Source organism: Dunckerocampus dactyliophorus, chromosome 5 (genome assembly GCF_027744805.1).
Source record: "Dunckerocampus dactyliophorus isolate RoL2022-P2 chromosome 5, RoL_Ddac_1.1, whole genome shotgun sequence".
In the NCBI taxonomy this organism is placed as follows: Eukaryota; Metazoa; Chordata; class Actinopteri; order Syngnathiformes; family Syngnathidae; genus Dunckerocampus; species Dunckerocampus dactyliophorus.
The window spans coordinates 11,969,932-11,996,860 of record NC_072823.1 but is presented as its reverse complement, the minus strand read 5'-3'; the positions used below and the strand labels follow the sequence as shown (position 1 = coordinate 11,996,860).

The 26,929-nt window shown below is 38.9% G+C and overlaps 3 protein-coding genes across 6 annotated transcripts in view; 1 reads left to right on the top strand and 2 right to left on the bottom strand.

The window, feature by feature from the left end:
• Window positions 1-977: 977 nt before the first annotated feature.
• Window positions 978-13,695, bottom strand: tcp11l1 (t-complex 11, testis-specific-like 1). 2 transcript variants are annotated; one of them, XM_054776859.1, is made up of 10 exons: window positions 13,438-13,695; window positions 13,015-13,161; window positions 11,971-12,103; window positions 11,772-11,892; window positions 9,915-10,135; window positions 7,812-7,948; window positions 6,487-6,656; window positions 6,217-6,398; window positions 3,737-3,909; window positions 979-3,441 (listed from the first exon to the last, which is right to left on the bottom strand). In XM_054776859.1, exons 2-10 carry the CDS (start codon window positions 13,154-13,156, stop codon window positions 3,218-3,220), a joined length of 1,503 nt encoding a protein of 500 aa, XP_054632834.1. In that variant the 5' UTR covers window positions 13,157-13,161; window positions 13,438-13,695; the 3' UTR covers window positions 979-3,217. The 2 variants fall into 2 exon arrangements, with proteins under 2 accessions (XP_054632835.1, XP_054632834.1); XM_054776860.1 differs by lacking the exons at window positions 11,971-12,103; window positions 13,438-13,695 and having other exon boundaries at window positions 978-3,441.
• The window catches only part of LOC129181530 (uncharacterized), a 36,859-nt gene continuing 22,877 nt past the window's right edge, over window positions 12,948-26,929 (top strand). For 2 of the 3 annotated variants that reach the window (XM_054776848.1, XM_054776851.1), the window contains exon 1: window positions 26,210-26,526. In XM_054776848.1, the coding sequence (XP_054632823.1) occupies window positions 26,465-26,526 (62 nt within the window). In that variant the 5' untranslated portion in view covers window positions 26,210-26,464. Of the gene's footprint in view, window positions 16,302-26,209; window positions 26,527-26,929 lie in introns of those variants that run through there. The other variant, XM_054776850.1, reaches the window with a different exon arrangement.
• LOC129181532 (DEP domain-containing protein 7-like) lies at window positions 14,162-26,568 on the bottom strand. Its single transcript, XM_054776858.1, has 12 exons — window positions 26,409-26,568; window positions 24,601-24,786; window positions 24,362-24,503; window positions 24,170-24,265; window positions 23,849-24,039; window positions 21,679-21,880; window positions 21,449-21,594; window positions 21,210-21,326; window positions 20,801-20,943; window positions 15,205-15,330; window positions 14,823-14,898; window positions 14,162-14,722 (listed from the first exon to the last, which is right to left on the bottom strand). The coding sequence occupies exons 1-12, from the start codon at window positions 26,473-26,475 to the stop codon at window positions 14,523-14,525; spliced, it is 1,692 nt and encodes a 563-aa protein (XP_054632833.1). The 5' UTR covers window positions 26,476-26,568; the 3' UTR covers window positions 14,162-14,522.

Genomic DNA, 26,929 nt, shown 5'->3' with positions numbered 1-26,929 from the left:
TAAGGTGTGCGTAAAGCACTGAATGTACAGGTCCAATAATGCCTTGCCTTGGGCACTGCCACTTCCATTATACTGTATTATCATTCATAGTAGTGATGCCACAGTTTAGTCTGATTGGCTTCTGGCTGCCCTACTGTCACGAGACAGCTTTTCTCCAAACACGAAATCTTGACACATTTTAAACTTGCGATTTTATATATACAGTATATGTATATCCCCCAAAAAGACACATCTCAGAAGAAAAGTGTTTAATCCTGCATGGACAGATTATTTTGTCGTCTCTGCAACGATGCTGGTTGTATGCTTGATATGTGGCGAGAAATTAGCAAACAACAAAAAACTTTTGAGGGATTTTCAAAACAACTAGTTGACATTTTCTGATTACTAATTTATTTCAAAGTAGACCTACACATGTAACAGTGATGGAGCGTCAAATCCAGCAGTGCGAGCCAGCAAGCTATTTTACAGACTGTCAATTACATGTGTGCAGGCAACTTCACCAGCTGGCATTCGTTACACATGGACACTACACTTCTGTTTGTTGTAACAGGTAAAATTAAGAAAGATTAGAACATTTACAAGTGTATAACCTGTTATGTTTTGTGAATCCAGACTACTTCTCTTTAATGAAGAGGCCTATTAGCTATTTTGATAGTAAAGGTTACTGACCCCGGGTAGAGTCAGTTGATTTCTGCAAGTAAAAGTAGCTGCAGGGAAGGTCTGGTCAAGCATCCCCAGAGAGGACACACAATTTGATGATGTCTATGGGCTCCAGACTTCAGGCACTCATTGACTGCAAAAGATTTCATCAAAGTAGTCAAAATATATACAGCAATCGAGTCAAACTGTTCCGTTTTGAATGCTTAGTGAATTTTGGTCAATTATTTGTATTGTGTGTGACACAAACACAATAGAACGGTGTGGAGAGATTTCTGGAGTTGTGATCTCTGAATGAAGGAGTGTAACGATCACAGTAATATTGTCTATGGACGTACAGCGTTTATTGACACATTAAATGAACATTTACAACATATTGTATATCTGTGTAAATGTCAGTGTGAATGAGTCAAGAGTGTTAGACTCAACAACAAAGCAAACTGTTACAAGCCATCATTTTAAACATCTTATGAACACTTCTAAATAAATGAATTTACCACAAAATGGTTCAACTTGGTCCACAACACTTTAGTTTCCCTTACACACTCTTTTATAGTTGGTCATTTTCACATTATGAATCTTTTTTGCCAAATGGCCCGTCGATACATAGCAGTATCGCTATTATTCATTGTGTGGGAGAAGAGATGCTCAACTTTTTGGGGTGTAGCCTGGTGGTCATAAATTAATTCACCACAATTCAATGACTTTGTTTCTACAAGAGACTATGGAAACTTCTGAATTGGTTAACACCCATCAAATGGGAAAATATTTGGCCAATGTCAGGACATCAAGGTTTCCCTATAGCTGGATGTGGTCATTTACAGAATATGTACAGTGCCTTACAAAAGTATTCACCCCCTTTGATGTATTGTTTTTATAAATTAAATGACGAGAATTTCAAAAACAAAAATCCTTTCATGTCAAAGTGGATTTTTTTTTTTTTTTTACAAATTAGTATCAATTAAAAATATCTGAGTTAAAATAAATGGGTGCGTAAGTATTCACGTCTTCAGGTCAGTATTTAGTAGATGCTCCTTTGCTTATTATCACAGACGCAATACTTTTGCAAGGCACTGTATACATGTCCCAGCATTATGGCATTCTGTTGCAAACACGGCACCTTCCATGGCTCTGATACTACATACAAAAATGGAATATTGGTTTGGAAAATAGTTCCCTTTTGCCATACTATAGAATATGATTAAAAAGAAGTGAAAGTGAAAGAAGGCACATGCACCTAGTGCTCTCATTAAGACTCACTCAGTTCTTCAGGCATGACCAAAATAAATGTACCGTAACATTACAAGGCTAATTGCACACAGTTTTCCACCAAATTTAGACAATCAACTGCCTGCATGAGCTGACTGGAGGCTAGCATGGTTAACTGAGGTTGGCGTAAACCACGTTGTTGAAGCTATAAACAGTGTACTCTGGTCTTACATTGCTATTCCTAGACTAGAATACGGAGTAGTCTGATACAAACAAGTTGGATTAATTTTGAATAACACTGATTATATATTATTACTGCATTATTTTGCATTGATGCTTAGGTCTTCAGTGGGCTATATTTATTGCCAGCTTAGAAGTGATACTAGTACAATTGAAATGTTCGACTCATAATTTGATTTCTAAAACTGAATATTTTTTAAAGCACATTATGGTCAGTCAATTTGTAAATGCTGAATTTAATTCTCACCAAAACTGGCTTTCCCAATTTAGTTAGCAAAATTTCACGACGATACAATATATCGATTATTAAGAGAGACTCCTGATATTGTTAATCTACAATTACACTTTTCTGAGACTTGCCAGATGTTATTTTTAATTGTGATTATCAAGGGAAGGTGTAATCACATTCAAACTATGTAAAATGTTACTATATTTAAAAAGTAGAAATGTAAACACCCTAAAGAAAACAGATAAAAAAGTATTTCAATCTAAAATAATTCTGACATACCATGTGATATGGTGAATAATTTTACCTGATCGATTCCAAGTTGGCTTGTTAGCGCTAATTTTTGCCTTAGTCCATGTCACGTCCTGGACAAACAAGCCACGTCCTCGACAAACAAGCCAAAGCATGTCATGAGACTTAGTGATTAGGTGACTTGAACTGCTTGGTTGCATTCAGTTTGCACATCGGGAACACCTTTCCTCTTTTAAGAACTTAAGAACTAAGTGGTATTTCCATGTTTTCTTAAATCTTACTTTATCTAACTATAGTTGTCTGCTACCAGTGTTGATGCGACAGCGGTGTTACTGACAGTCCTGAGCTTTTTCTGAGTTAGCGGACAAAACAATTCTGTCGTTTCACAAGGCATTGTAAGTAACGAAGAAGTGTAAAAACATTGGACTTGACAGAGTTGACGTACAAGCAGGGTAGAGGACAGAGGCTTTTTTTTTTTTTTTATTAAGTAATGCTACTTGTGTGTCTTAAATGTTTTTTTCTGAGCAATGAAGTAATTGTCACCATCCACTACTGGTCGTCATTATCCTCAGCTCCTTTAAAATGTAAGTGCTAGCTTGCAGGTCTACTGGACACCACTCTGCAACACAGTTCTTACGTCTCTGTGCTGGCACACTCTCCTGATGGTAAGCATTTGTGGAGAATCTTTTGGTAGAATGGAGAGAACACCAGCTTATTGAAGTTGATGAGGTGACTGAAGCGAATAGCAAGTTCTCTCAATTCCTTGTTGACTGGCGCAAGACCTCCAGGCAGAGGAGGAGAGTTCTTGTGTTGACTGGACTCCAGGAATGCCAGGAGGTAGTTCTGAACTCTAGAGTCTAAAAAAGGGCAAAAGGAGAAAAGAGAACAGTCAATCCAAGCTTCCCCCGCCACACAATAGTCTCTTTTACACAGAAATCTCACAAATTGTCAACACAACATGGCGGGAAAAGTGAGGATCACTCTTGGTAACAGCTGTAACAGTTCTGATGCTACTTCCAAAGGTGGACAATTACTGTGTTGACTTTGTCCCCCATTGAGTGCCATTCATATATAAAAAAAAAAAACACACACAGGAAAAGCTTAGCAGTGGTGTGAAATGGGATGATGACAATGACAATAGCCATTACTTACCCATGACCTTGCGGACCGTGTTGTCCGACTGGATGGTGGCTGAGATTTGCCCCATCAAAGTGTTTTTCTGATCAGAAGATAATGTAGCATAACCATGTTGGCTTAAACACTGACTTAGCTCAATGCAAAGTTTCTCCCCAGTGGTCGCTAAGGCCTCTTGCAGACAGAAGGACCTTGGAAAAAGCAATAAGACATTGGCATGAAGCAACAAAAGACAGTTCTAGGCCTACTAAAAGTATGTATAACACATACAGTGAAAAAGTGTTTACCCCCTTCCTGATTTCTTATTTTTTTTGCATGCTTGCTTGTCACACTTAATGTTTCAGATCATCAAACTAATTTAAATATTAGTCAATGACAACACAACTGAAGACAAAATGTGTGGTTTTTAAATCAAAGTTTTCATTATTAAGGGAGAAAAAAAACAAAACCTACATGGCCCTGTGTGATTGCCCTCTAAACTTAATAACTGGTTGGGCAACCCTTAGCAGCAACTAACTGCAATCAAGCATTTGCAATAACTTGCAATGAGTCTCATACAGCGCTGTGGAGGAATTTTGGCCCACTCATCTTTGCAAAATTGTTGTAATTCAGCCACGTTGGAGCATTTTTGAGCATGAACTGCCTTTTTAAGGTCATGCCAAATTATCTCAATAGCATTCAGGTCAGGACTTTGACTAGACCACTCCAAAGTCTTCAGCCATTCAGCCAAGGTGGACTTGCTGGTGTGTGTTGAATCGTTGTCCTACTGCAGAAATCAAGTTCGTTTCACCTTGAGGTCACAAACAAAACAGATGGCGGGACATTCACCTTCAGGATTTTTTGAAAAATAGCAGAATTCATGGTTCCATTTATCACAGCAAGTCTCCCGGTTCCTGAAGCAGTAAAACAGCCCCAGACCATCACACTACCGCCATCATATTTTACTGTTGGTATTATGTTCTTTTACACCAGATTTAATGGGATACACACCTTGCAAAAAGTTAAATTTTTGTCTCGTTATACTACAGAGTATTTTTCCAAAGGTCTTGGGGATCATCAAGATGCTTTCTGGCAAAATTGACATGAGCTTTAATGTTCTTTTTGTTCAGCAGTGGTTTTTGTCTTGGAACACTGCCATGCAGGCCGTTTTTGCCCAGTGTCTTTCCTATGGTGGAGTCATGAACACTGACTTTAACTAAGGCAAATGAGGCCTGCAGTTCTTTGGATGTTGTTGTGAGGTCTTTTGTGACCTCTTGGATGAGGGTCGTTGTGCTCTTGGGGTAATTTTGGATGGCCCGCCACTCCTGGGAAGGTTCACCACTGTTCCATGTTTTCGCCATTTGTGGATAATGACTCTCATTGTGGTTCGTTCGAGCCCCAAAGCTTTAGAAATGGCTTTATAACCTTTAACAGACTGTTAGGTCTCAATTAATCTCGCTTATGTTTTAACGGGGGGGAATCTCTTTTCACACAGGGCCATGTAGGTTTAGATTTTTTTTTTGTTCCTTAATAATAAAACAGTTTAATTTAAAAACTGCATTTAGTTTTCAGTTTTGTCGTCATTGACTAATATTTAAATGTCTTAGATGATCTGAAACATTGTCATAGACTAATATCTAAATGCCTTAGATGATTGAAACATTTAAGTGTGACAAACAAGCAAAAAAAAAAAACAAAATCAGAAAGAGGGGCAAACAAACTTTTTCACACCACTGTATTTGAACTGCATTAACACGAGTAATTGCAGCTAATTAAAAATGTAATGTCACATACAGTAAACACAGGCCACAGAAATAGGTACACCTACCTAAAATAATTATTGTGCCTTTGCAAAGGTATCAGTACTGATTTTAGATTAAAATACTATAGCGGGGGGAGCAAACTATGATAAACATCTTTAAAGTAAAAGCAATAAAGTTTGAGATCATTGTATACATTTATGCTCGTCACTTTTGGCTGAGTGCCAACTTTACAAGCACCGGTGTACCGCAGATCACCGGTCGAAATTAGTCACTACCTCTAAAGTACAACCAGTAATGTAAGTCAGGCGTATTGGTGACTGTGTATTCGAAGATAAGGAAACATATATGATTATCGATCAATCTACCAGTGATCGCGGCGATCTTAATTAATGAGTTGGATTTCCCTTCACACTATATGCCTAGAGTCTATTACTCTAAACGGCTGACCGTGGTTAGAAACCTTGCGATGGCAAACATTTCCTATAATTATTATTTTGGGTTTTTGATACTGGCTCTCCAATTGTTTGTCTATATGTGCCCTGCGATTGGCTGGCAGTCCATGGTGTGCCCCGCCTCTCGCACAAAGTCAGCTGGGATAGGCTCCAGCATACCCCTGCGACCCTAATGAGGATAAGCGTCATAGAATATAGATGCATGGATACTGGCTCTCCCACTGGAGGCCCAGGTACCAAATGCACCACCCGCCACTGGTAATATCTGTAAAGTTTTAAAGTTGTCTGTGATATTTGTACTCACGGATTGTGCATATCTGCAAGCATGGCATGAACAGTGTTTTTAAGTGTCTCCATGAGCCCTGGAAGCCCTGAAATGGCTTCCCCCGTGGTAGTGTAGACGATGAGTAGTATAGATGACAGCAAAACTAATTGTTCAAGAGTCTGCTGCATTTCCTGGAAGCGAGCCTGATCCATCAACATAGTCTGGACAGGAAAAACAAACTCAGAATACACAAACCACTCGAATGACAAGAATCAAGGCCTCATAAGACATCAGAGTGTGAGTGTTTACTTCAGGGAATGGTTCTGTGAGGTGGTTCCACTTCAGTAGCCGTAAATATGCTTGATTATGGACATTTGCAGGAAGGAGAGACAAGGGATCAGATGATGCAGCAGTGGAAGAAACCTCTCTCAAGTCTTTCACTGTGTCTGTGAGCCACTTCTCAGTGTAGTCTAAAGCATCTAAAAAAAGAAAGAATGAATGGAAGGTATTCAGATATTAGAATTTACGTTAGTGCTATTTGAATAATCAAGTTGGATTCTGTTTCAACTGCAACATTGCTGGACTTGAAGGAACTGTATGCAACGGGTTCCCCGGCTGCCAATATTCTCAAGATGTTACGTGGGGATGTACACCCCACGTAACAGATGCATGAGCATTCGTCATATTTACTGTCAGCTAATGATAGCAGTTTGGCAAAGCTTCTCAAATAACGTTAGCTATCGGTGAATGTATAGCCTATCGTAACAACAATATGAAGGTTAATTGTCGGTCGCCTCTCTGAGACGGCTTTTGTGTGTGTACGTGCCACGGACATGTACGTACAGTAAATAACAGACAACCATGAGTGATAGCCATGTATGGTAGTTAATTTATTTGGGCTGAACAATAAAACCAAAAAATCTATGACACTTTTTTTGCGGTTTAACCAATAGTTCTGAAAAATACTGATTTTTGTTGTGGTAAAATATCCATTCATCCATTTTCTATGCCGCTTGTCGTCATTAGGGTCGCGGGGGTATGCTGGAACCTATCCCAGCTGACTTTGGTCGGCAGGTAAAATATATATTTTTTCAAAACCACTATTGGTAACCTATTCTAGTCGGCGGTGATGTTTTTATATTTTTTTGGTTAAAGAAAATGTACTCTTGAGCCAGTTGCATACAGTCCCTTTCACAGTTAACCCAGAAACAAAAGTCTCTCTCAGTGTCATGCTGTAGAAAATCTATTCGTCATGAAAACGTATGACAGAACTCACAAAGGCTTCCACTTTTCTTGAAATAAGGTACCCTCCATTGTTTTTATTTAGGAGTGACTTAGTAAACATTACAGTAGACAATGTTTAAACAAAAAGTAACACAATGGATTTTCACAAACCCTTAAAACATCACCAAGGAAATATACCTCAAACCTGGCTTGGTCAATAAACACTAGGTAGGCATATATAGAGATAAAGATTTATGAAGAAGGATGTCTTTTAACCTATTGCAAGTAAAAAAAAGAGCAAGTGACTGTGTGATTATGAGAGAACAATTTTTGCATGATACATGATCATTAATAATATACAAATTATTTGTTTGTAAATAAAAAAAAAAAAAATTATAAAATGTTCTTACGAGGTTGTTTGTCCAGAAACTCCTGGAACTTGTTCCTCTCGTATTCAACTGACTGCTGCATCAGATGAGGTCTGATGCTGTTTACAGCAAAGTTAGCCATGTCCAACTTCATAAGGTCCAATAGAGAGAAAATAGCCCTGAGGAAGCATGGCAAAAAAAATTGTGACAATAGGGCATGAATGTACCTTTTTAAACTAATAATGATGTCTGGGGCTAATAAAAACATTCCCTTCTACGGAATAAAAAATATTTGTATCAACAGTGGCGTTAGTCCACATGAAACATTCGCAAGCTGTTGAGTGCGCACTAAAAACAACACATGACGCTATATGAATATGACGCAGGTTTTGCTAATCAGAAGCATTTGTCGAAAACAATCAAAACATTAATGAACATCATATGAGTGGACTGACAGTGGAGTGCGGTTACTCATGAAATCTTAATTAATCAAAATTGTAAATAAACCTAAAAAATATACCATAATGTGCAGTGTATAAGCGGCTACTTTTTTCCTCACGCTTTGAACCCTGCAGCTTGTACAGTGTTGCAGCTAATTTATGGCTAAAAATACATTTTCATGATGCTCAGAGGCAGCTTCAAGAAGTAGTGAAGTGGAAACTAATATCACGTTTTGAAGTCTTATGCAGCACTCGTGTTTTGATCTAATACATCTTATAGTAGGTTTGATCCAGTGTAGAATTACTACAGCTTCTGTTCGGACTGCTCAGACTGCCAATCGTCCACTATCACCAACGGGTTTCGAAAGGCTGGACTACTGCGTGATGAAGAGGATAGCTCAAGCTAAAAGGTTAATTTGCCTCAAGACAAAAGTGACTCCACGAGTGCCAACAAAAGAGATACTAACACAGTGTGTAACGAAAGAATTACGAAGCTGCTCAATTGGGTTGATGAAGAAGACAGCTTTGGTGGTTTTAGTTCCAAGGAGGAGGAGGGGGACGTTGATGAATGACTTTTCTGGTAGGCTACTGTTTAACTAGTCATATTAAATACACTGTTCGGCACTGTAATCAGAAGTTTAAAAAATCTTTGTATAACATCTTTCTGTGTACTAAATATCCCCATATGACGTGGACACCGGTGGCCTATAGACAGGTGCAGCCTATATGCACCAATCTTTTTTCTCTTTAAATTTAGTGGGTGAGGCTAATATACCGGTGCGCTCTATAGTCTGGAAATTACGATAAACTAAATATTGACAAATTGAGTCCTAAGTCATAGAAAAAATGATTAGACCACCCTTGTTTCGTGCTCATTTTTTATGCCTGGTACAACTAAACGTGCATTTGTTTGGACAAATATGATGACAACAAAAATAGCTCATAAGAGTTTCATTTTTTGGCAGTACAAAGCTATTGCTATTGATGTAAGAACTTATTCGATTTTGTTACTATCAAGAAAACCATGGAAATGGCTGGACATCAGCTCTTAAACTCTTATGAGCTATTTTTGTTGTCTGTCATCTATTTGTCCAAAGAAATATACCTTTAGTTGTACCAGGCATTGAAATGAACAAGAAGCTGAAGAAACAAGGTGGTTTAACATTTTTTTCTATGACTATGATAAGTTGGTCATGGCACATTAGTCATGAACACAAGGCAAAACTCTCAGGGCATTGAATTAATCACCACTGAACTGTTCACGTTGTCTTAGTTTCGCCTCTGATCCGGCCAGGCTTCATCAGTTCTTGCTCATAAACTAGATGGGACAGCTCAGGGAATGGTGTTGGATCCAAGCCGTTATTCTCTAAGATCAAAGATTCTCCAAGTCTCAAGAATGGTTTCACTCTTTTAGGGAAGTTGTCTCTACTTTGGAGGATAAATACTTGAAGCCTACACCATCCCCTCAGAGTAAAGCTGTCCTATCTAGTCTTCAATACAACCTGAACAGTCCAATTGTGACTGATTCAATGCCCTGAAAATACAATGACCTGGATGAATGAGAATATTCAGACATGTAAAATGTTTACCATAGCCAATTATACAAAAGATCAGCCTTCAGGAATAAAGGCCTCTAATGAATCTACAGTTAAACAAATCTAAAACGACAAATTGGACTGTGCAGAACTACTATCTCTTGACCTACTTGAGCAGAGGCACAAAATCTGTGATCTCCTTGAGTTTACTGATGTCCTCGTCCCTGCAAGGGGCGCACAAAGAGCCCATCATCTCAATAATGAACTGGGACAGCCTGCCAATGTCAAGCGCTCCATTCTCTGCCTGCTGCTGAATTAGAGCCAAATCCAGAACCTCCTCAATACAGGAACGCAGGTGACCATGGCCCGGAAGTAAGAAAGACAGCAACGTCTGCACAGAAATTATTGATTGATTGAAAGTGTGTACAGAGGGATGCAAAAATATGGGTAATAACAAATCCAAATTTAGTACAATGATCTGCATGATGGTATCTGAAGACAGTGATCTAATGGGTGGAATTTTTGTTTTCTTCAGGTTTGCCAAGTATATGCTGGAGTAGATGTGATCCAGATTTGTTTTAACATGTTCAGATGTTTAAACCAGTGAAATTACCAGGTTGTAATTTGTTGTGCTTATAACAGTCCGACATCGGCACTTTGCAGTTCAAACTTCAGGGCTTCACTTTGGACAATTCTTCAAAAATATCTTAATAAATGATGCTGTTTTGTGGTTGAATACAGACAATTAGTGAAAAAAAAGCCTATATAAGCAAATGTTGGACAAAATGGGGGACGTGTAGACCAGACTTTATCCTCGGAAAAACAGGCTTTTATTGCAGGTTTGAATTACCTCACAACAGGTGCAATAATGACAACATAATACTAATCATAATAATAACACTTCTTCTTTTACTTTCGGCTTTTCCCTTCAGGGGTCACCACAGCGAATCAATTGCCTCAATCTAACCCTGTCTTCTGCATTCTCTTTCTCTCTCTTTCTCATTCTCTCTCACACCAACTACCTTCATGTCCTCTTTCACTACATCCATAAACCTCCTCTTTGGTCTTCCTCTAGGCCTCCTGCCTGGCAGTTCAAAACTCATAATAACAACACTACTGTTGTGGCTAAAACTCAACTCTGAGCCTCGGACATCACTTCCTGTCCACACGTCCACAACACATTTATTGCAACACACAAGATCAAGTGTTATTTACATCTTAAATGGCTACTTTCCATTATTATAAGGGGTTCTAGATACAACCTTTTCACTTCTGATCCAATTTCGATATTGATCCAATATCCGCACAGTTTATACATCCTTTTTTTTGTTTAGCAGCGTGGAATAACGGCTTGATCAAGTGACATTACTCAAACAGAGAATAATAGTCAGCAACAGGAGGCGTGAGAAAAACTGACCCATTTACTTCTTGATGTTGCTCAATTAAGTGTTTAAACCAGACACTACTCACCGCTGACAGGGGCTGGCTCTTTTCTCTTACGGCCAATGACTTTTTCAAACAGGGGTGGATGTTTTAGGAAGCCGTGGTCTTGTGAAAATCCTTCTTTAAATGCTCGATGAGATTGGTCGTATTTAACTTCCCCGTTGTTATGCCACCACGGGAAACTTGTGCATGACAAATGTTGCACTCAGCTGCAACGTCTTTTTCAGACACCTGACATCACCTGACATCACTCATACTCCTTGCTAAACACGCTAGCTCACTCTAGCACACGCTGTTGTTGTGATCACATTCTGCATACTGAATAGAAAGGCTGCTGCTGGACAGAAGTGCTGGCGTGAAGTCTGGAATCGAATGCTTGCATCCGAGTACCGATATATATACGGTATGTATTATATTGGATAATGTGAGTGAAAAAGTGACTATATGGGCGTTATTTCATATCTAGAGGGTTCTAATAATCTTAAAACCCGTATTTAAAAGGTCACAAACAGGTTTTCTATGCTCTATGAACATATGATTTATAAATAAGGACTCCAACTTTACAGAAGCTGGATAAACCTCACCTCTTTCATTTCAGCCAACAGTTTGATGGCATGCATGTACTGCGGTGGATCCTCCTTCAACTGAGCTTCAAGACAATCCCAGAATGCTTTGTGCATGATCTCCTTCACTCTGCGCTCCAAACTGTACAGGGCAAGAGCAGGGGTTGTTATATAGACATGAACTCACAAGTTCAATTCCAGTATGCAAAAACCGTCTCACCTTCCTTCAGGAAACTCAGAGGGTTTAACTTGAAAAGCCTGGTTAACCATTATTTCATGGGCCAAAGCCATGTTGGTGACTCCCTTTGCTGTCTCCATTAACTCCTCTACAGACACAAACCTGGGTGGGCTGGCTATAAAAGAAAAATTAAAAAATGCTCTTACTCTAAAATTAAGCACTAGACACATTAGTAAGTAGACACAATTAGATAACATGATACTAGTTGCAAAATGTGTCACCTTTTATTGCCAGCAAATACCAAAATAATAATAATATTTAACTAGATTCAGAATCTAATTTATTGCCCAAACAGGGGCAAATATGCAGAAACATCCACACACAAAAACACAATAAAACAAATGCAAATGGAAAAATGCTACAAATTACAAATTTGGCAATCACATAAATGTTGCAAGCCATTAGTAGTTAACTGCTTTAACTTCTCGACAAAGTGCCAAATAAAACCAAATTATATTGTGTATTTACCAGTATTTACATCATACAGATTATATCAAATTATTTCATTGGAAGTTGCTGTATATGAATTTAATTGTATAGTACTGGTATACACTTCGGTATACTCCGGTACGCATTTTACAAGGGTACAGATTTTATGCCTAAATGCATAAAATATGTACCACTGATTTTCGCGCATGCGCAAAATCGGCAGGCTTACACATTTTATAGGGGTGTGAAAAGCTTGGTCTCATTCTCGCACTAACATTATGTACATAATGTACATAATCAAAAATAATGTCAAATGTTATGTTTTGTTTCGTTTTTTTGTGTGTGCTTTTGGTGCTTGACATGTTTCTTTTGCAGTTATTTTTAACAATGCAGCTATGTGATTATAATATTTCCCCCATTGCATATTTTTATGGCATTTGTGTTTTGGATAATTTCTGTGTTCACAGCGGGTGTATGTTTCGCCGCCTTTACCCCTATCGGCCACCGTACAAATCAGATAAAGTAGTTTTTGGATGGTTGGACTTGAATCAGTCTTGATGAAAGCGAGGTTTCCTTTTGAATTCGACTATCCCTCACCTTGTGGAGTGTTTGTCCCTCGATGTGGACTAGGAGTTTTTGTTCGGACTCGCTTCCTCACGGTCTGCTTAGAAGTTTCCTGGGCACTCTCCTCAGACTCCTTGTCTCCTCCACCCTCGATGTGGTCAGCTTCCTTTGGCATGCTAGCTGATCGGCAGAATATCAAATACCAAGTCTGGTGACTATATTGTTTTCAAGGACGATGATGCTGTTATGGGGCGCAAATGACTTGGTAATTGTATGGTATGTTGGGATACAGTGTTCCTACAGTGATGCGACAATGCAGTCAGAAAAGAAAATGATGGACTCTTGTCATCCTAAAGATGTCAGGCGTGGCAGCTAGTGCGTGACGCCAAGATAAGGTGGCGATCGCCAACGCCACCAAAACCTCTTTACAATCGTATCTATGGCAACGTCACTAACCTTATAAGCAGATGTCTCTTTGGATTTAAAATAGCTCCTACGTTAGCTCCAATGAGACCCCGTTTTCGTAGCAACAACACAAAGCGGGTACGCGCTTATTCCGTCAAGTCTGCCACTGTGACATAAGTATGTTCTCCGCAGCCACTCGACGTATGTTAATATTGAGATGTCGTTTCATCCAGAACAAAATAGATTTATGCGATCGGCCTCCGTTTGACGTTGAGCACTTCCGGGTTTGGGTGTGGCTATTATGACGTCACGTTCGAGCCCCTGTTTACTTCTCGCTCGTCATTTCCAGTCGGATCTGATATATTGAACATAGCTATTGTTAATTCGTTTGTCATTAATGTATTGTTTCACATTCTGTACTCATACCAAACAACGCTGCTGTCAATTCATAACTTTATATAACTGAAAAGCTGTAATCACCTGCACTATTATTCATACGTATGCTTTTCTTGTATTATTAAAAGTGGCACCTATTGAAAGAAGTGAACAATTTAGTAATTGCTGACATGGAAAAGGCGTAGGATTAATAAGCTCTGCTTCTTCCTTCTTGGCCATGTTGAATTGTGAAACTATAAACATGAGATGTACTTCAAAGTAACCTTGTGTTTGAAACAAACTAAAACCACTGCCAATAAATAACCTCATCCTAAAACAAACTATTCAAACGCATCCTCATGAATATATAGGTTTATTTAGATTGAATTCCAAACAAAACACTATCATTTACATGTAAGCAATTACAAACACACTGCAGGTACATTTCACAAATCTATTCATAACCATCATGATTGTTTCTTTAGGACAGGGGTGTCCAAACTTTTTCCACAGAGGGCTGCATTGTTGAAAAACCAAACAATGCGGGTCGGCCACGACAAAGCTTTTCATTTCAGCCTTATCTCTTCCATTGCGCTCTCTTACTCTGTTTTTCTCATTTTGCTAATTTTTTAGCTTTAATTTTATTTCTATGGTCCAATAAAAAACAAAACACAAAAATGAACGAACCGCAAGTCACAAATGATCCCCCAGGCCGCACTTAGACTGAAGAGCTTGATAACACAAGAAAGTGAAGCGGAAAACTACAGCACATTAACAACAGATTCACCAAAGTACTTATTAAATATCTCTGGGTGGGATTGGTAAAACAATCTAAGTAGGCGCTTTCTCTCCTTGGGTGAGATCTTTGTGTCCAGATGAATGCTGTGAAGCAAAGTCCAAAGTTCTTGATTCGTTGTGTTATTTGTACAGTCGGTGTAAGTCCTGCTGGAAACCAGACAGCCTATGGAACAAAAAAAAATGCCAAACTTGCCTTTCTCCAAATGTTAACACGGACGAACAATTTTTTGGGTGCTTCTCCTATTCATAAAACACACATTTACCAGTATCATTGGGCTCTTCCCTGTGAGCAAGGCCAGCCAGTTTAGCACTCACTTCTTTGTGCAGGGTTCCAGGTATCTGGTACAAAAAGAACAAAAGTGCATAAATGCTTTACAACAAATAGGCACAATTAGACATGATTGAACTTTTCAATACCAAACCTTAATTTATCCTCTTCAGTAACATCCTTACACAAATATGTTATTTTATATTACTTTGCATCAATATGAATGGATGTTTTGAGCAACTGTACAGTATTTTGCATGAAAATGTAGATGTAAATATTTGACCATTGCTGCGCAAAAATCTTCATACTGTGTCCATTTTCTTCAGTTATAACGCTTGGTGAAAATGCATGCGTGTATTCTGTCGGACTTTCTCTACCTTAAAGATTTCCTTTATGTTGCTGAGCATGAAGACTAGCATCAGATCCTCCCTCTCCTTTGACAGTGCCTTGCTGTTAAGGATAGCCCTGGAAAAAGATGTCTTCACTACAAGTCGGTTTTCCTGCTACATGTTTAACATGATATTGTTCATGTTAAATAAAAAAAAAAAAAAAAGAAAAAAAAAAGAAAGATCAGGGATAATGTGCTTTGCATAAAACATGAAAGGGTATTATATAGTGGTACCTCGGTTAACGCCCGCCCTGGTTAGCGTGTTTCAATTAACATCCAAAATGTACAGTCATGGAGAAAATGATTAGACCACCCTTGTTTCTTTAGTTTCGTGTTCATTTTAATGCCTGATACAACTAAAAGGTACCTTTATTTGGACAAATACAACAATGACAAACACAGCTCATAAGAGTTACATGTTTTGGCAGTAAAATGCTATGGCTATTCATGTAAGAAGTGATTTTGTTTATCAAGAAAACCATGGAGGTTGCTAGAGATCGGCTCTTAAATTAAACTATACTGAGCTATATTTGTTATCATTATATTTGTCCAAACAAATGTACCTTTAGTTGTACCAGGCATTAAAATGGATCAATAAACTGGAGAAACAAGGGTGGACTAATCATTTTTTCCATGACCGTAGAGTTAAAATTTTGACTTGGTTTGCGTTCGCCCACAGTCCCCTACTAACGAACATCCGACGTGCGAACACTCGTAGATACAAACACAAGCCGACTGGTCTATATTTTCATGTGTTTTGCCTTATAAGCCCATAATTATTTATATTTAAGTCCATATTTCACATGCTTGACCAGTAGAGGGCCCTGTGACACCCTCTAATTGGACCAACAGGCGATTAAGACCAGTGGGAGGAGACTGAAGAAAAGCTCAATTTTAGCTGTACATGCAACCCCGCACAGCTTGTGATTAAAGTTTATGAAGAGTTAATAGGCCTGTTTATAATTCTACACCACCCACAGAACACTACCTCTTTTGGAAGACGACGACGATTTGTCCTTTTTTCAATAACTCCTCCTCCACCACCACCACCACCACCGACGTGTGCTCGACCACTCCTCTTCAAAGGTAAATAACATTTATCATTACGTATTATATCACTTTTGTTTTTTTAATTAATTATCCTCATTTAATATTACTACCACATTCAAACTCATATTTACATACATACGCATATACTGTATATGTATACACGTACATGTAGTACCTATATCATTGGTAATATTACCTTTTCCCCTACTTAAGAACGATTCGACTTAACGGTCGTCTGGAACCAATTGTGTTCGTTAGTTGGGGACTTGTGTATTCCTACGATCCAACTATACCGATGTTTGTTTAGCAAGTTTCAATTCTGGACGGCATATATCAATTTAACATTGTGTAAAAAGGTAATCAATCGATTGAATCGATACTAGGAAATAAAGCATTGGATTTAAGCATGGTAGGCTTTATATGGATTTGTGTTTAAGCACTTTTAATGAAGACTCGATAAAGACGAAAAAGAAATTCAGTCTGTGACATCATGGTCTTCCGGGTATGTGGTTGTTATCGGAGTTGTAGTGGACCTGTTATACAGTTGATTCGCTTTTTCTTCTTTTGGTCCGTTAATTCACTTCATTCAGTATTCATATTTAACTAATCTGTCTTTATTTGAAACTCCTTTTAAGTGACATTTATGGGGACAATATGCAAAGTAAGGACGCTTTGTACGCCTGGTAGTTTAAGGTCGAGTAGCAGTGACGCTTAGTGACATCATCCAGCGCGGAGTGTCCAGGTCAAAACATACTGTATACTTACGTACGCGGAAGCAATAAATGGCGCGCACTTGCTTGTGCAGGGGAGGATGGAGAAAAGAGGAAAGGCTGGGAAGGCGTACTTTTTGTTGACCGTTTATTCGTTTTGTCACATTTACACTTGCGTTTATGTATTCTTTTGCATTAAAAGTAAAAGTGATGTTAAATGTTCAGTTGTCCATTCATTTGTAAATATGTGTGCATCATTTTCTGCATGTAAAACTATTGTTGATAAAATGTGTTTTGTCTTAAAATTTTTGGATGTCAAGAATTTACATTTTATTTACATTATTTTCTTTGGGAAAACTTGCCATGTTTAAAGTCCGTTTTGGTTTGAGTTGGACCTTCTGGGACGGATGACAGTAACCAAGGCACCACTGTATATGATACAACACGAGGACAGTACAATACAACATTTAGATGAAAAATTACAGAAAAATTATATTCAGAAATATTGAGCAGATGTAAAGTGAAAACAGTGATACAACTTCTTTTGAATTCCAACTCCTGCGTGTTAGTAATGAGGAAAAGACTGACAGAAGGTTGGATTTGATGTACACTCCTGATCAAAATTTTAAGACCAGTCGGAAAAATTGCAAGAATTTACATTTTGCACTGTTGGATCTTAAAAATAGTAGTTAGAGTTTCAAAATGCAAAAAGATTAAACATGCATGTTAGGTTAATTGCCGACTCTAAATTGTCCATAGGTATGAATGCGAGTGTGAATGGTTGTCTATATGTGCCCTGCGATTGGCTGGCGACCAGTCCAGGGTGTACCCCGCCTGTCGCCCGAAGTCAGCACGGATAGGCTCCAGCATACCCCCGCGATCCTAATGAGAAGCGGCATAGAAAATGGATGGATGGATGAAATGGGAGTGAGACCAAAAAACAACCAAAATAGGCTGTTCATCAGCTGATCAAAAGTTTAAGACCACGGCCTTTAAAAAGACACAATTTTGGCACAAATGTGGACTAATGTCATTTTTTGTTAGATATTCATCCTGTCATGATCTCTTGATGGCAAAGACAAAAAAAAGCGTTCTCTCTTTGAAAATTTTGTGTTCTTAAAAAGGCCTCTTCTCCTTCAACGCCACAAAACTGCCCATTTGGCATTTGCACGACAGCATCAAACATGGGACATTGAAAGTTGAAAGAAAGTTTTATTCTCTGATGAGAAATTTCTACCTTGACAGTCCTGATGGTTTTCAACTCTACTGGCATGACAAGAAGATCCCACTTGAGATGTTTTCCCCACACGGCACAGTGGAGGGGGCGCCATCATGATCTGCGGTGCTTCAATGGAACTTTGGGTTGTGCATGGGCATCATACTGCAGCTGGCTATGTGGAGATGTTGCAGGGGGCATCCCTCATGACTGAAGGCTCTCGTCTGTGAAGTAATGACTGTTTTTTTCAACAGGACAACCCTGCAGCTCATAATGCCCGCCTGACAAAAGACTCCTTTTAGAGGAATAACCTCACTCTTTTGGACCATCCTGCGTGTTTTCCCTGATCTAAATCTAATTGAGAACATTTGGGGATGGATGGCAAGGGAAGTTCCAGACAGTGGATGCCCTCTGTGAAGCCATCTTCACTACCTGGAGCAACATTCCCACTAAGCATGCCCAAACCAATTTGAGGTGATTAACAAGAATGGCGCAGTTACTCATTACTGAGTCCTTTTTGGAATATTTTATTTCTATTTTAGTTTTTTTTTTTTTTTTTTTTAAGCTATGGTCTTAAACTTTTGATCAGCCGATGAACAGCCTACTTCAGTTTAATGGTTGTTTGCAATAAATTGCTTACTTTTACATTTTTTGCCTCACTCCTATTTCTTCTTTTTGCATTTTGAAGCACGACTCGAACCTCCTTAAAATCCAACAGTGAAAAATTCTTGGAGTTTTTCAAGTGGTCTTAAAATTTTTATCAGGAGTGTATAGTGGACAGTACGACAACCATAACACATAAAAAAATTAAGATCTAGACTGCAACTCACTAATCATACATAATCAAATTTAAAGAATGAACATCTGGTTTTCCAATGACCACCCACATTAATTTATAAATATACTGTATCAATATACATGATCCTGTACTGCCTCTCTACTGTGTCTGCACAGAGCCTTTTGTGGTTGTGCCTAGCAGAGCCCAGATAGTTTGCTTCCACTTCTCTTAGTGCGTCTTTGGTTAATAAATCTTTTGTTCATTTTTAATACAGTGTCTGTCTGCTTTGGGGCCCACCTACTTACTGAGCCGCCTTATGACAGTCCGGCCAGTCCCCGCGGACCTTGAATTGCGCCTGGACTCGTAAAGGCTTCAGTGGCGTCTTACACCATCAAATTAAGGATTCTGGCCACCGAGAGCAGCTACGATGCCGCCATTTTTCACAAGGGCCTAAGCTGACAGATGAAGAATGAATTGGCAGCCAGAGTAAATCGTTTGACGAGCTGGTCGACCTAGCCATTCGGTCGGACAATCACATTAGGGAGACAGTCTCACTGAAGTTTGTATTCCTGCACCCCATCTCTCCCTTCTCCTGGGACGGCTGCAAGGGATTCGTCTCCTGGATTCAGCTGTGCCATGCAACTACCAGACTCTGCTCAGGTGCCCATGCAGCTGGGAGGACGACATCTCAACCCCACAGAGAAGGGCCGTTGTTGCTGGTTCCATCTGTGCCTCTACTGGGGCAGCTTGGATCATCTTCTGGCCAGCTGATGACATTAGGCTTTTGTCGATTGTTTCATTGACTCTGAATTTCCTAACTTTAATCAGTTGCCCCTTTTACCGCTGGCACCTCCTGGCAGTGGTTTCAGGTAATTATAACGAGCAGATGGAAGTTTTTTTTTTGTCATTCCCTCTGAAGCTGCGCTGGTTCTTTTGGGACTCACCTGGATTCAGCTACACAACCCTTCCATTGCTGGGTCTGTACCCGCTGCTACTTTCTGGTGCCCGTCTTGTCATATCGAAGTTGCACCTGAATCCATTGATGTGTCCTACCACCCGACTATCGTGATCTATGCCTGGCCTTTAGTAAGAATTTGTCTTGGTCAGTGCTGCCTCCCAATCCTTATGATTGGGTCATAAATATGTTGCATTTCATAATGTGTCCAAACTCCAACAGACTGCTGTGCAGGATTACATATTCGCTCCCGGCATTATTCGGCCATTATCTTCACCCTTGGGGGCTGTTTTATTTTGTTAAAAAAAAAAAAAGACAATTCTCTTTGGCCTTGCATTGATTATGAGGGACTTGAGATCACTATCAAAAACAAATACCCCGTTCTTGGACTCTGTTTTTGCGTCTCTCCATTCCAACACCATTTTCAATAAGTTAGATCTCCGTAATGCGCACCATCTGATGCACAGAAGGAAGACTGCTTTAATACCCCCTCCAGTCACTTTGAGTATCTGGTCATGCCATTTAGACTCACAAATGCTCTGTCGTTTTTCAGAACCTCATAAATTGCATCCTTAGAGACGTCACCTACTTACTGAGCCGTCTTCTGACCATATCCGTTCAATGTAAAGTTACTTGTAAATTTATTTTAATTCAAAACAACTCACACATGGTAATGAAGGCTAAAGTCCAGTAGTTGAGTCTAATTCCTTCATAAGTATAGTAATACAATACCAACTAGTTAATAGCATGGTAATATACATTTCCCACCATAATATCAACTGGTTAGTATACATTTTTAATTGATAAAAAGGCCCAAGAACAGAGCTTTGGGGAAAACCAAAAGGTCATACACTCAACTCACACCACCTTACGCACCTCCTTTTCCAGCATTATGCCTTGTGCATCACCAGCCACTGTCATGAAATGAAGAAGCCGACGCAGCTCCTCTCTGCAGTTAGGTGGCAGCAGCTTCAAGCACAGCTGGAGAGCTTCAAGTGCTCTGCCCAATTTTGCATTCACTAGGAAACAGCAGGGTTGACAGTAAAAAGAAGAGAAGGGATTCAAGAGGGAAAATAATGTTCTTTATTTCCTACACAATACAATAGATTAAAAAAAGATTTCACAACAGCATTATGTGGCAACTGTACATGAATAACAAACATGAAAAATATCCATGCTGGCACATATGGTCTAGAGAGATGGTTTGCAGTTCACTTTTACATGAACTGGAAGCAAAATATAATGGATTTGTTTTTTCTTTTCCCAATAATGCTGGAGTTCCTACCTATCAGCTCAGTGATTGCTGTGTAGACATCAGTCATTTGCTCAGGAAGTAGCGGGGGTCTATCTGTGTTGCTGTAGTGTCTCACAAGTGCCCCATACAACAGCAACTTGGACTGAGCTGTATATACGCATTTGTGAGAAACATTTACTACTTGAAACGACATTAAATATACTGTAGGCTACATGCGGGTATCATCAGCAAACACCCTGTTGCCAACTGCTGCTTGTGATAGCACTTGCCTGGGATATTTCCATCAGCTTTAACTTGCTCAGTGCACTGCTGCTCTTGAGGGAATAAGAAAGGCATCTCTCGACTCAGCTGTACTACTGGTTGATCAGGGAGGAAGTCAAGACAGTCCAGGGCAGCACAAAGCCATTCATCAGCCCTGCAAGTTGACAGAACACGGCGTGGGAAATAAAAAGCACACTATTTTATTGTGTCATGGTGATTAAAAAATATATCAACATACTGAGAGTGCTTGAAAGCCCTTAGAATCTGTCTGTCAAGGTGGCTGCTGCTGCTGATCAGGTCAGGGTTATTGGGAGTCAATGACTGAAATGGAGCAGAGCAAGAAGAGATCTGGCTGCACTGAAGCACCCCCTCCAATAGTGGGAGCTCCACCAGGTTTAAAAGTCTGAGGATGGTTTGCTCCTGCCACACCTCGTCTACCACTGGAAAAAGCAGAACAGTGAAGAAATACAAAAGTGTATTACACTAGGACTTCATTCCACTTCTGTCAGTAAGATGTGAGTGTTGTTTACACAAGGAGACGTGTTTGGTTGTTTTTTTTGTGTGGATAAAATATGACCAGCGGGTCTCAAATTCCACCATATTTATATCCACGTAAATAATTTTTATCTGTGAAAACATGGACATAATGGGCGTATATGGCGAAGGCTTTGTGCTCAACATGCAGCTCAAGTTCCCCAAACAAAGTTAAACTGTACTGCAAAGTAGTAACTTTGTCAAGTCCGGTTCTTGGCTTTGGGGTCAGAGACCGCTAACATAAAAGGGGGCATTTGACATATTATTCTACTTCCACACAAAAACGAAGCGATCCCAGTTGGTGTATTTTACACAACATGAGCAAGTAATTATTATGGAGCGTTATGAGGAGTTAAAATTATCACTGCCACCACCAATAGAGCAAGGGAGGACGGCTGGCAGAATAATGCTGTGTGCGTAAATTCACAAGTTAACACTGATTATTGCACAACTAGCCTTTTCATTTATGAACGCTCAACATTGCGCAACTTTGATATATTAACATGTATCCATTTAAAACATAAATTGAAGCAACAACTGTCTTTTCATTTTTCAACTGTCTACTTGTACTGTATATTTTCATATTTTACTGCTATAAAATGCTATACCTGTGGTGACCACTAGGCGGCAGTGTTGACATGTTTTGTGACGACTTTTTTGTGACAAATTTGTCCTTTTTGTTAGAATAAAATGTTTTGTTGCAGTTGAGTGCTTATACCTCTAGAAAATTGTAATCTAAAAAGACTAGCGGGCTGAGACTTTAAGTCAACATTGCTTCTCTGGGATGACTTGTGTATGTGCGCGTGTTACAGGCATGTGCGTGTGCAGCCATGTGACAACTATGAAATGAATGCCAGTCATCTTATTTGTGCTGAGTGGCAATTTCAATTTTCATTTGTAATTGTGAAAAATAAACTTTTCATTTTTTTTAACCCATTCTATTCTTTTAAACCTGGCGGTGGTGTTTTATGCTTTTGTTAAAAAAAAGTTTTGTCGAAATCAGCTTTAATTAGATGTGAGCTAAAAAATGGTAATAAAATACATATTGGCACAAAGTGAAAAATGCAAGTGGTTTGCCATGTGACTAGCTACCCCAGCTATTATGAGTCAAACTCATCATCATCAACGATGGCGCCCTCCGTGGCAGACGTCTCTGTGACACTCTCCCGTGTTTTTCTATTTTTTGCTATGTCATTCTCCCAAGGAAAAGAAAGAAAAACACAAGAAAGAATAAGAACATAAGAAACATAAACACATATACATAAATACCAAGAAATTAAGCAACAACAACAGAAGAGACATTGATCAAGACCTCACAGAACATTGTTGGGGCAGCCCTCCCCTCACTGCAAGACATTTATACATCTAGAGTCCTACGCAGAACACACAACCTCATCAAGGACAGCACACATCCACAACACTCATTATTCACACTCCTGCCATCAGGCAGACGCTACAGGAGTTTGAAGTCCAGGACCACAAGGCTGGCAAACAGCTTTTACCCACAAGCCATCAGGCTTCTCAATGAAGCACTCAGACACGCCACACGCAACACACACTCATAGCACTTTATTTATTTATTTATTTACTTAATTTCTTGGTATTTATGTATATGTGTTTATGTTTCTTATGTTCTTATTCTTTCTTGTGTTTTTCTTTCTTTTCCTTGGGAGAATGAACAGAATAAGATTTTCATTGCATGGTATAACTGCTGTTTTACCATGCACATGACAATAAAACTCTCTTGAACTCTTGAACTTGAACTTGAACTCAGTTGTTACATCGACTTCAATAATTCCTACTAATTTGAAGACATTGCCAGAACCACAACCATTGACAAGTTGCCTCTTAATGTAATAAATGTACCTCCTTACATGACTGTGGTAGAACAGTGTGCGTCTGCCCTCTGTTGGGACTAATATTCAGATTATCCATGCTGGTCTGGAGTGGTAGACTGGAACAGACAGTACTGTCTAAGTGGGGAACTTGTGTGGACATCTGGGTGAATTTCACTGGTGTGGGCATCAGGCATTGTGGCCCTGAGGAATAAGTCTGCTGAGCATTCCTGCATAAAAAAGGCATGGTGAGGTAATTATTCTGCCTTGAAAATAATGTTGGGGTTTACCAGTAATCGTTAAATGTAAATACTACATGGAATAAACTATGATTACATTTAATTTAACTTCATACAGTACCTGTCCGAGGTAAAACTAGAAAAGAGTTCCTGAATACTCTTCAGAAGCACACCTTTCTCCAAATCTTCCACAGTGGGCACATTTTCATTTACAAACCTGAGGGAGAGTTTGAAGACAAGTAAAATTATACGCTGCCCATTTACTCACAAATTGAAACACAAATTTGATATCATGTCGGTCCCTCAGACTAACTTGTAAAGAGCACTCTTGCTGTCTTGAAACTCAGCCCGCTTCTTGTCTTTGCCAAAAACTTTAGTTCCCACTACATCAAACACATTGCAGTCCAGCAGAGCTTGGCACACATTCACCACTTTGTCCCGGGATGCGGTGGCACCTTTCATTATAAGCAATTAGATTTGGTGGCTTTGTAGTTAAATGTGTAAATAACGGGTACACTTGATAATCACAAAGCCACTGTGCAGCGCACTCACCCTCAAAGGCCTTATCATTGGTAATGTGTTCTACCACAACATCCACAGCCTCTGTTCCCAGGAAGCAGTCATTGTGGGATTTCAGGTAGATTCTTCGACGCTTCACTTTCAAAGAGGACCTGAGATGGGAGATGAGGCTGCTTGCCAACTGAAGACACTGGACTGGTTTCACGGCAAACCCATGTACTAAAACACACCAAAAACATTAATCGGCAGTGTCCTTCACATACACTACTCACATAAAGTTAGGGATTTTCAGCTTTCGGATGAAACTGAAATGTACTATAACCTTTACAGGTGAACTAAACCAGGCATCTGTGTGGAGTTTGCATATTCTCCCCGTGTGTCCATGGGTTTTCTCCGGGTACTCAGGTTTCCTCCCACATTCCAAAAATAAGCATGTTGGGTTAGTAAGAGACTATAAATTGTACATACTGTAGGTATCAATGTGAGTGTGAATGGTTGTCTATACGTATGTGCTCTGTGATTGGCTGGCGACCAGTCCAGGGTGTACCCTGCCTCTCACCCAAAGTCAGCTGGGATAGGCTCCAGCATACCGCCACAACCCTAGTTAGGACAACTGGCATAGGAAATGGATGGATGCATAAATTAGGGGTGTCAAAAGTGCAGCCCGGGAGTCACTTGTGACACGCGGCACCTTGTAAAAATATAATAAAGCTAAAAAAAAAAAAAATAAGAATTTAGAGAACTAAAAAAGAAAATACAACAGCAAAAATTGAAAAATTTGCAGTAACTTTACAAGAATTCACAACATTGAGAAAAACAAAAAAAGTCATAATTTTATGAGAATAACGTAATATCAGGAGAAAAAATAACGTTAGCATAAAGTTGTAATATAAAAAAACAAAACAAGAAATAAAGTTTTAATTGTTGGAACATTAGGTTGTGGAAAAAGTTATGTTACAAGAATAAAGTCAAAATATTATGGGAATAAAAACATAATTATGAGAAGAAAATTTACAAAAAAGTTAACCAAAACTTAAAAATAGACATTTTAAAAACAGCTGTAATTTAACAAGAATAAAGTCAAAATATTAAGAGGAAAAAAGTTGCATTTTAATGAGGAAATAAGTCAATTTTACAAGAATACACTAGTGATAGAGGAAAAACTTCATTTTTGTAGTGTTGAAATAAACAATGTTGTAATAATTAAGTCAACATAACAAAATAAAGTATTTTTTTGGAAAATAAGGTTGGGGGAAAAAGTGATATGGGGATAAAGTCCAAATATTATGACAATAAAATCATAATGAGGAGAAAAGTTTAATTAAAATATAAGAAGAAAAATTGTAAATATTTGGAAACTGGAAAAAAAAAAATGAGGGGAAAAAAGTACAAGACCAAAGTTCATACTAACAAACTGCTTTTTATCACTAAAGATGCAATGCAGTTTTTTTTTCTTGAGATATATAACTTCTTAACATATCTACATGTGTTGGTTTACAAAATAAATCAAAGTGGCTTTGCATGCTTTCATTTTTCAGTACGTGGCCGTCTGGTAAAAAGTTTGGACATGCAGATGTTGCACAACGTAGCCGTTTTCTAACAAGGAGCTGACCAGCAAAATTCACAACAGGTGTGTGATCCATGGATCGACCAATACATATCCTGGTTGAATTACAGAAACATTCTTCTTCGTCATTTTGACATCATGAGACCAAGACTACACCCAACATCAGCAGTATAGAGTAGTGTCGTTCAGAAATGAACTAAACGGTGTTTGCGCGTTTAAGGCAAGTCACAGACGAAAGATGAAACTCATGCCACCAACCAATTGTTGAAAATACCTAGAGGACGAGAACGTAGTTTCTCTGCAAGATTCAACGCCGCAGCTCTCTCCTTAATGGAGGCCATGTTTCAAACTTCGAGGATGAGTGGCGGGGAAACGACTTCCTTTAACAACAGGTGATGGAGGACGCAATCAAACTCATCCAGGCAAACAACAGTTATCAAATGTTACCGTTGGATGTCGCCAAAGTCCAGACAGTGACCAAGCCACAGCTTCAACTTCTCTGGATGCCTTTTATCATTACAACACAAAATGTCATAAAATGACGTGTTTGTCAATACCTCGTTGATATTCTTTTTACAATAGCTTATTAAAATGGTGGCAATATTTCAAGTATAACTGCACTATACTATTACCACAAATTATGCATGTATTATAGATGTAAATAATGACTACCTTAATGTATAATTTATTATGTTTCATACGCGTTACAATCGATCGTTATGGCAACAACAATACACAAACACCAAAACCCCCCATAAAAAAACAGCATAGAAATGTAATACTTTCATTGTATTT

Excerpts from the sequence above, each read along its gene's own strand:
- LOC129181532 (XM_054776858.1), bottom strand. The coding sequence starts at position 26,475 with ATGGCCTCCATTAAGGAGAGAGCTGCGGCGTTGAATCTTGCAGAGAAA. Across the intron at positions 21,327-21,448 it reads AGCTGATGGAAATATCCCAG|CTCAGTCCAAGTTGCTGTTG; the intron begins GCAAGTGCTATC and ends GCGTATATACAG. Across the intron at positions 20,944-21,209 it reads AGCAATCACTGAGCTGATAG|TGAATGCAAAATTGGGCAGA; the intron begins GTAGGAACTCCA and ends GCTGTTTCCTAG.
- tcp11l1 (XM_054776859.1), bottom strand. The coding sequence starts at position 13,156 with ATGCCAAAGGAAGCTGACCACATCGAGGGTGGAGGAGACAAGGAGTCT. Across the intron at positions 6,399-6,486 it reads TCACAGAACCATTCCCTGAA|ACTATGTTGATGGATCAGGC; the intron begins GTAAACACTCAC and ends TTTCCTGTCCAG. Across the intron at positions 3,910-6,216 it reads CTTGCAGATATGCACAATCC|GTCCTTCTGTCTGCAAGAGG; the intron begins GTGAGTACAAAT and ends GCTTTTTCCAAG.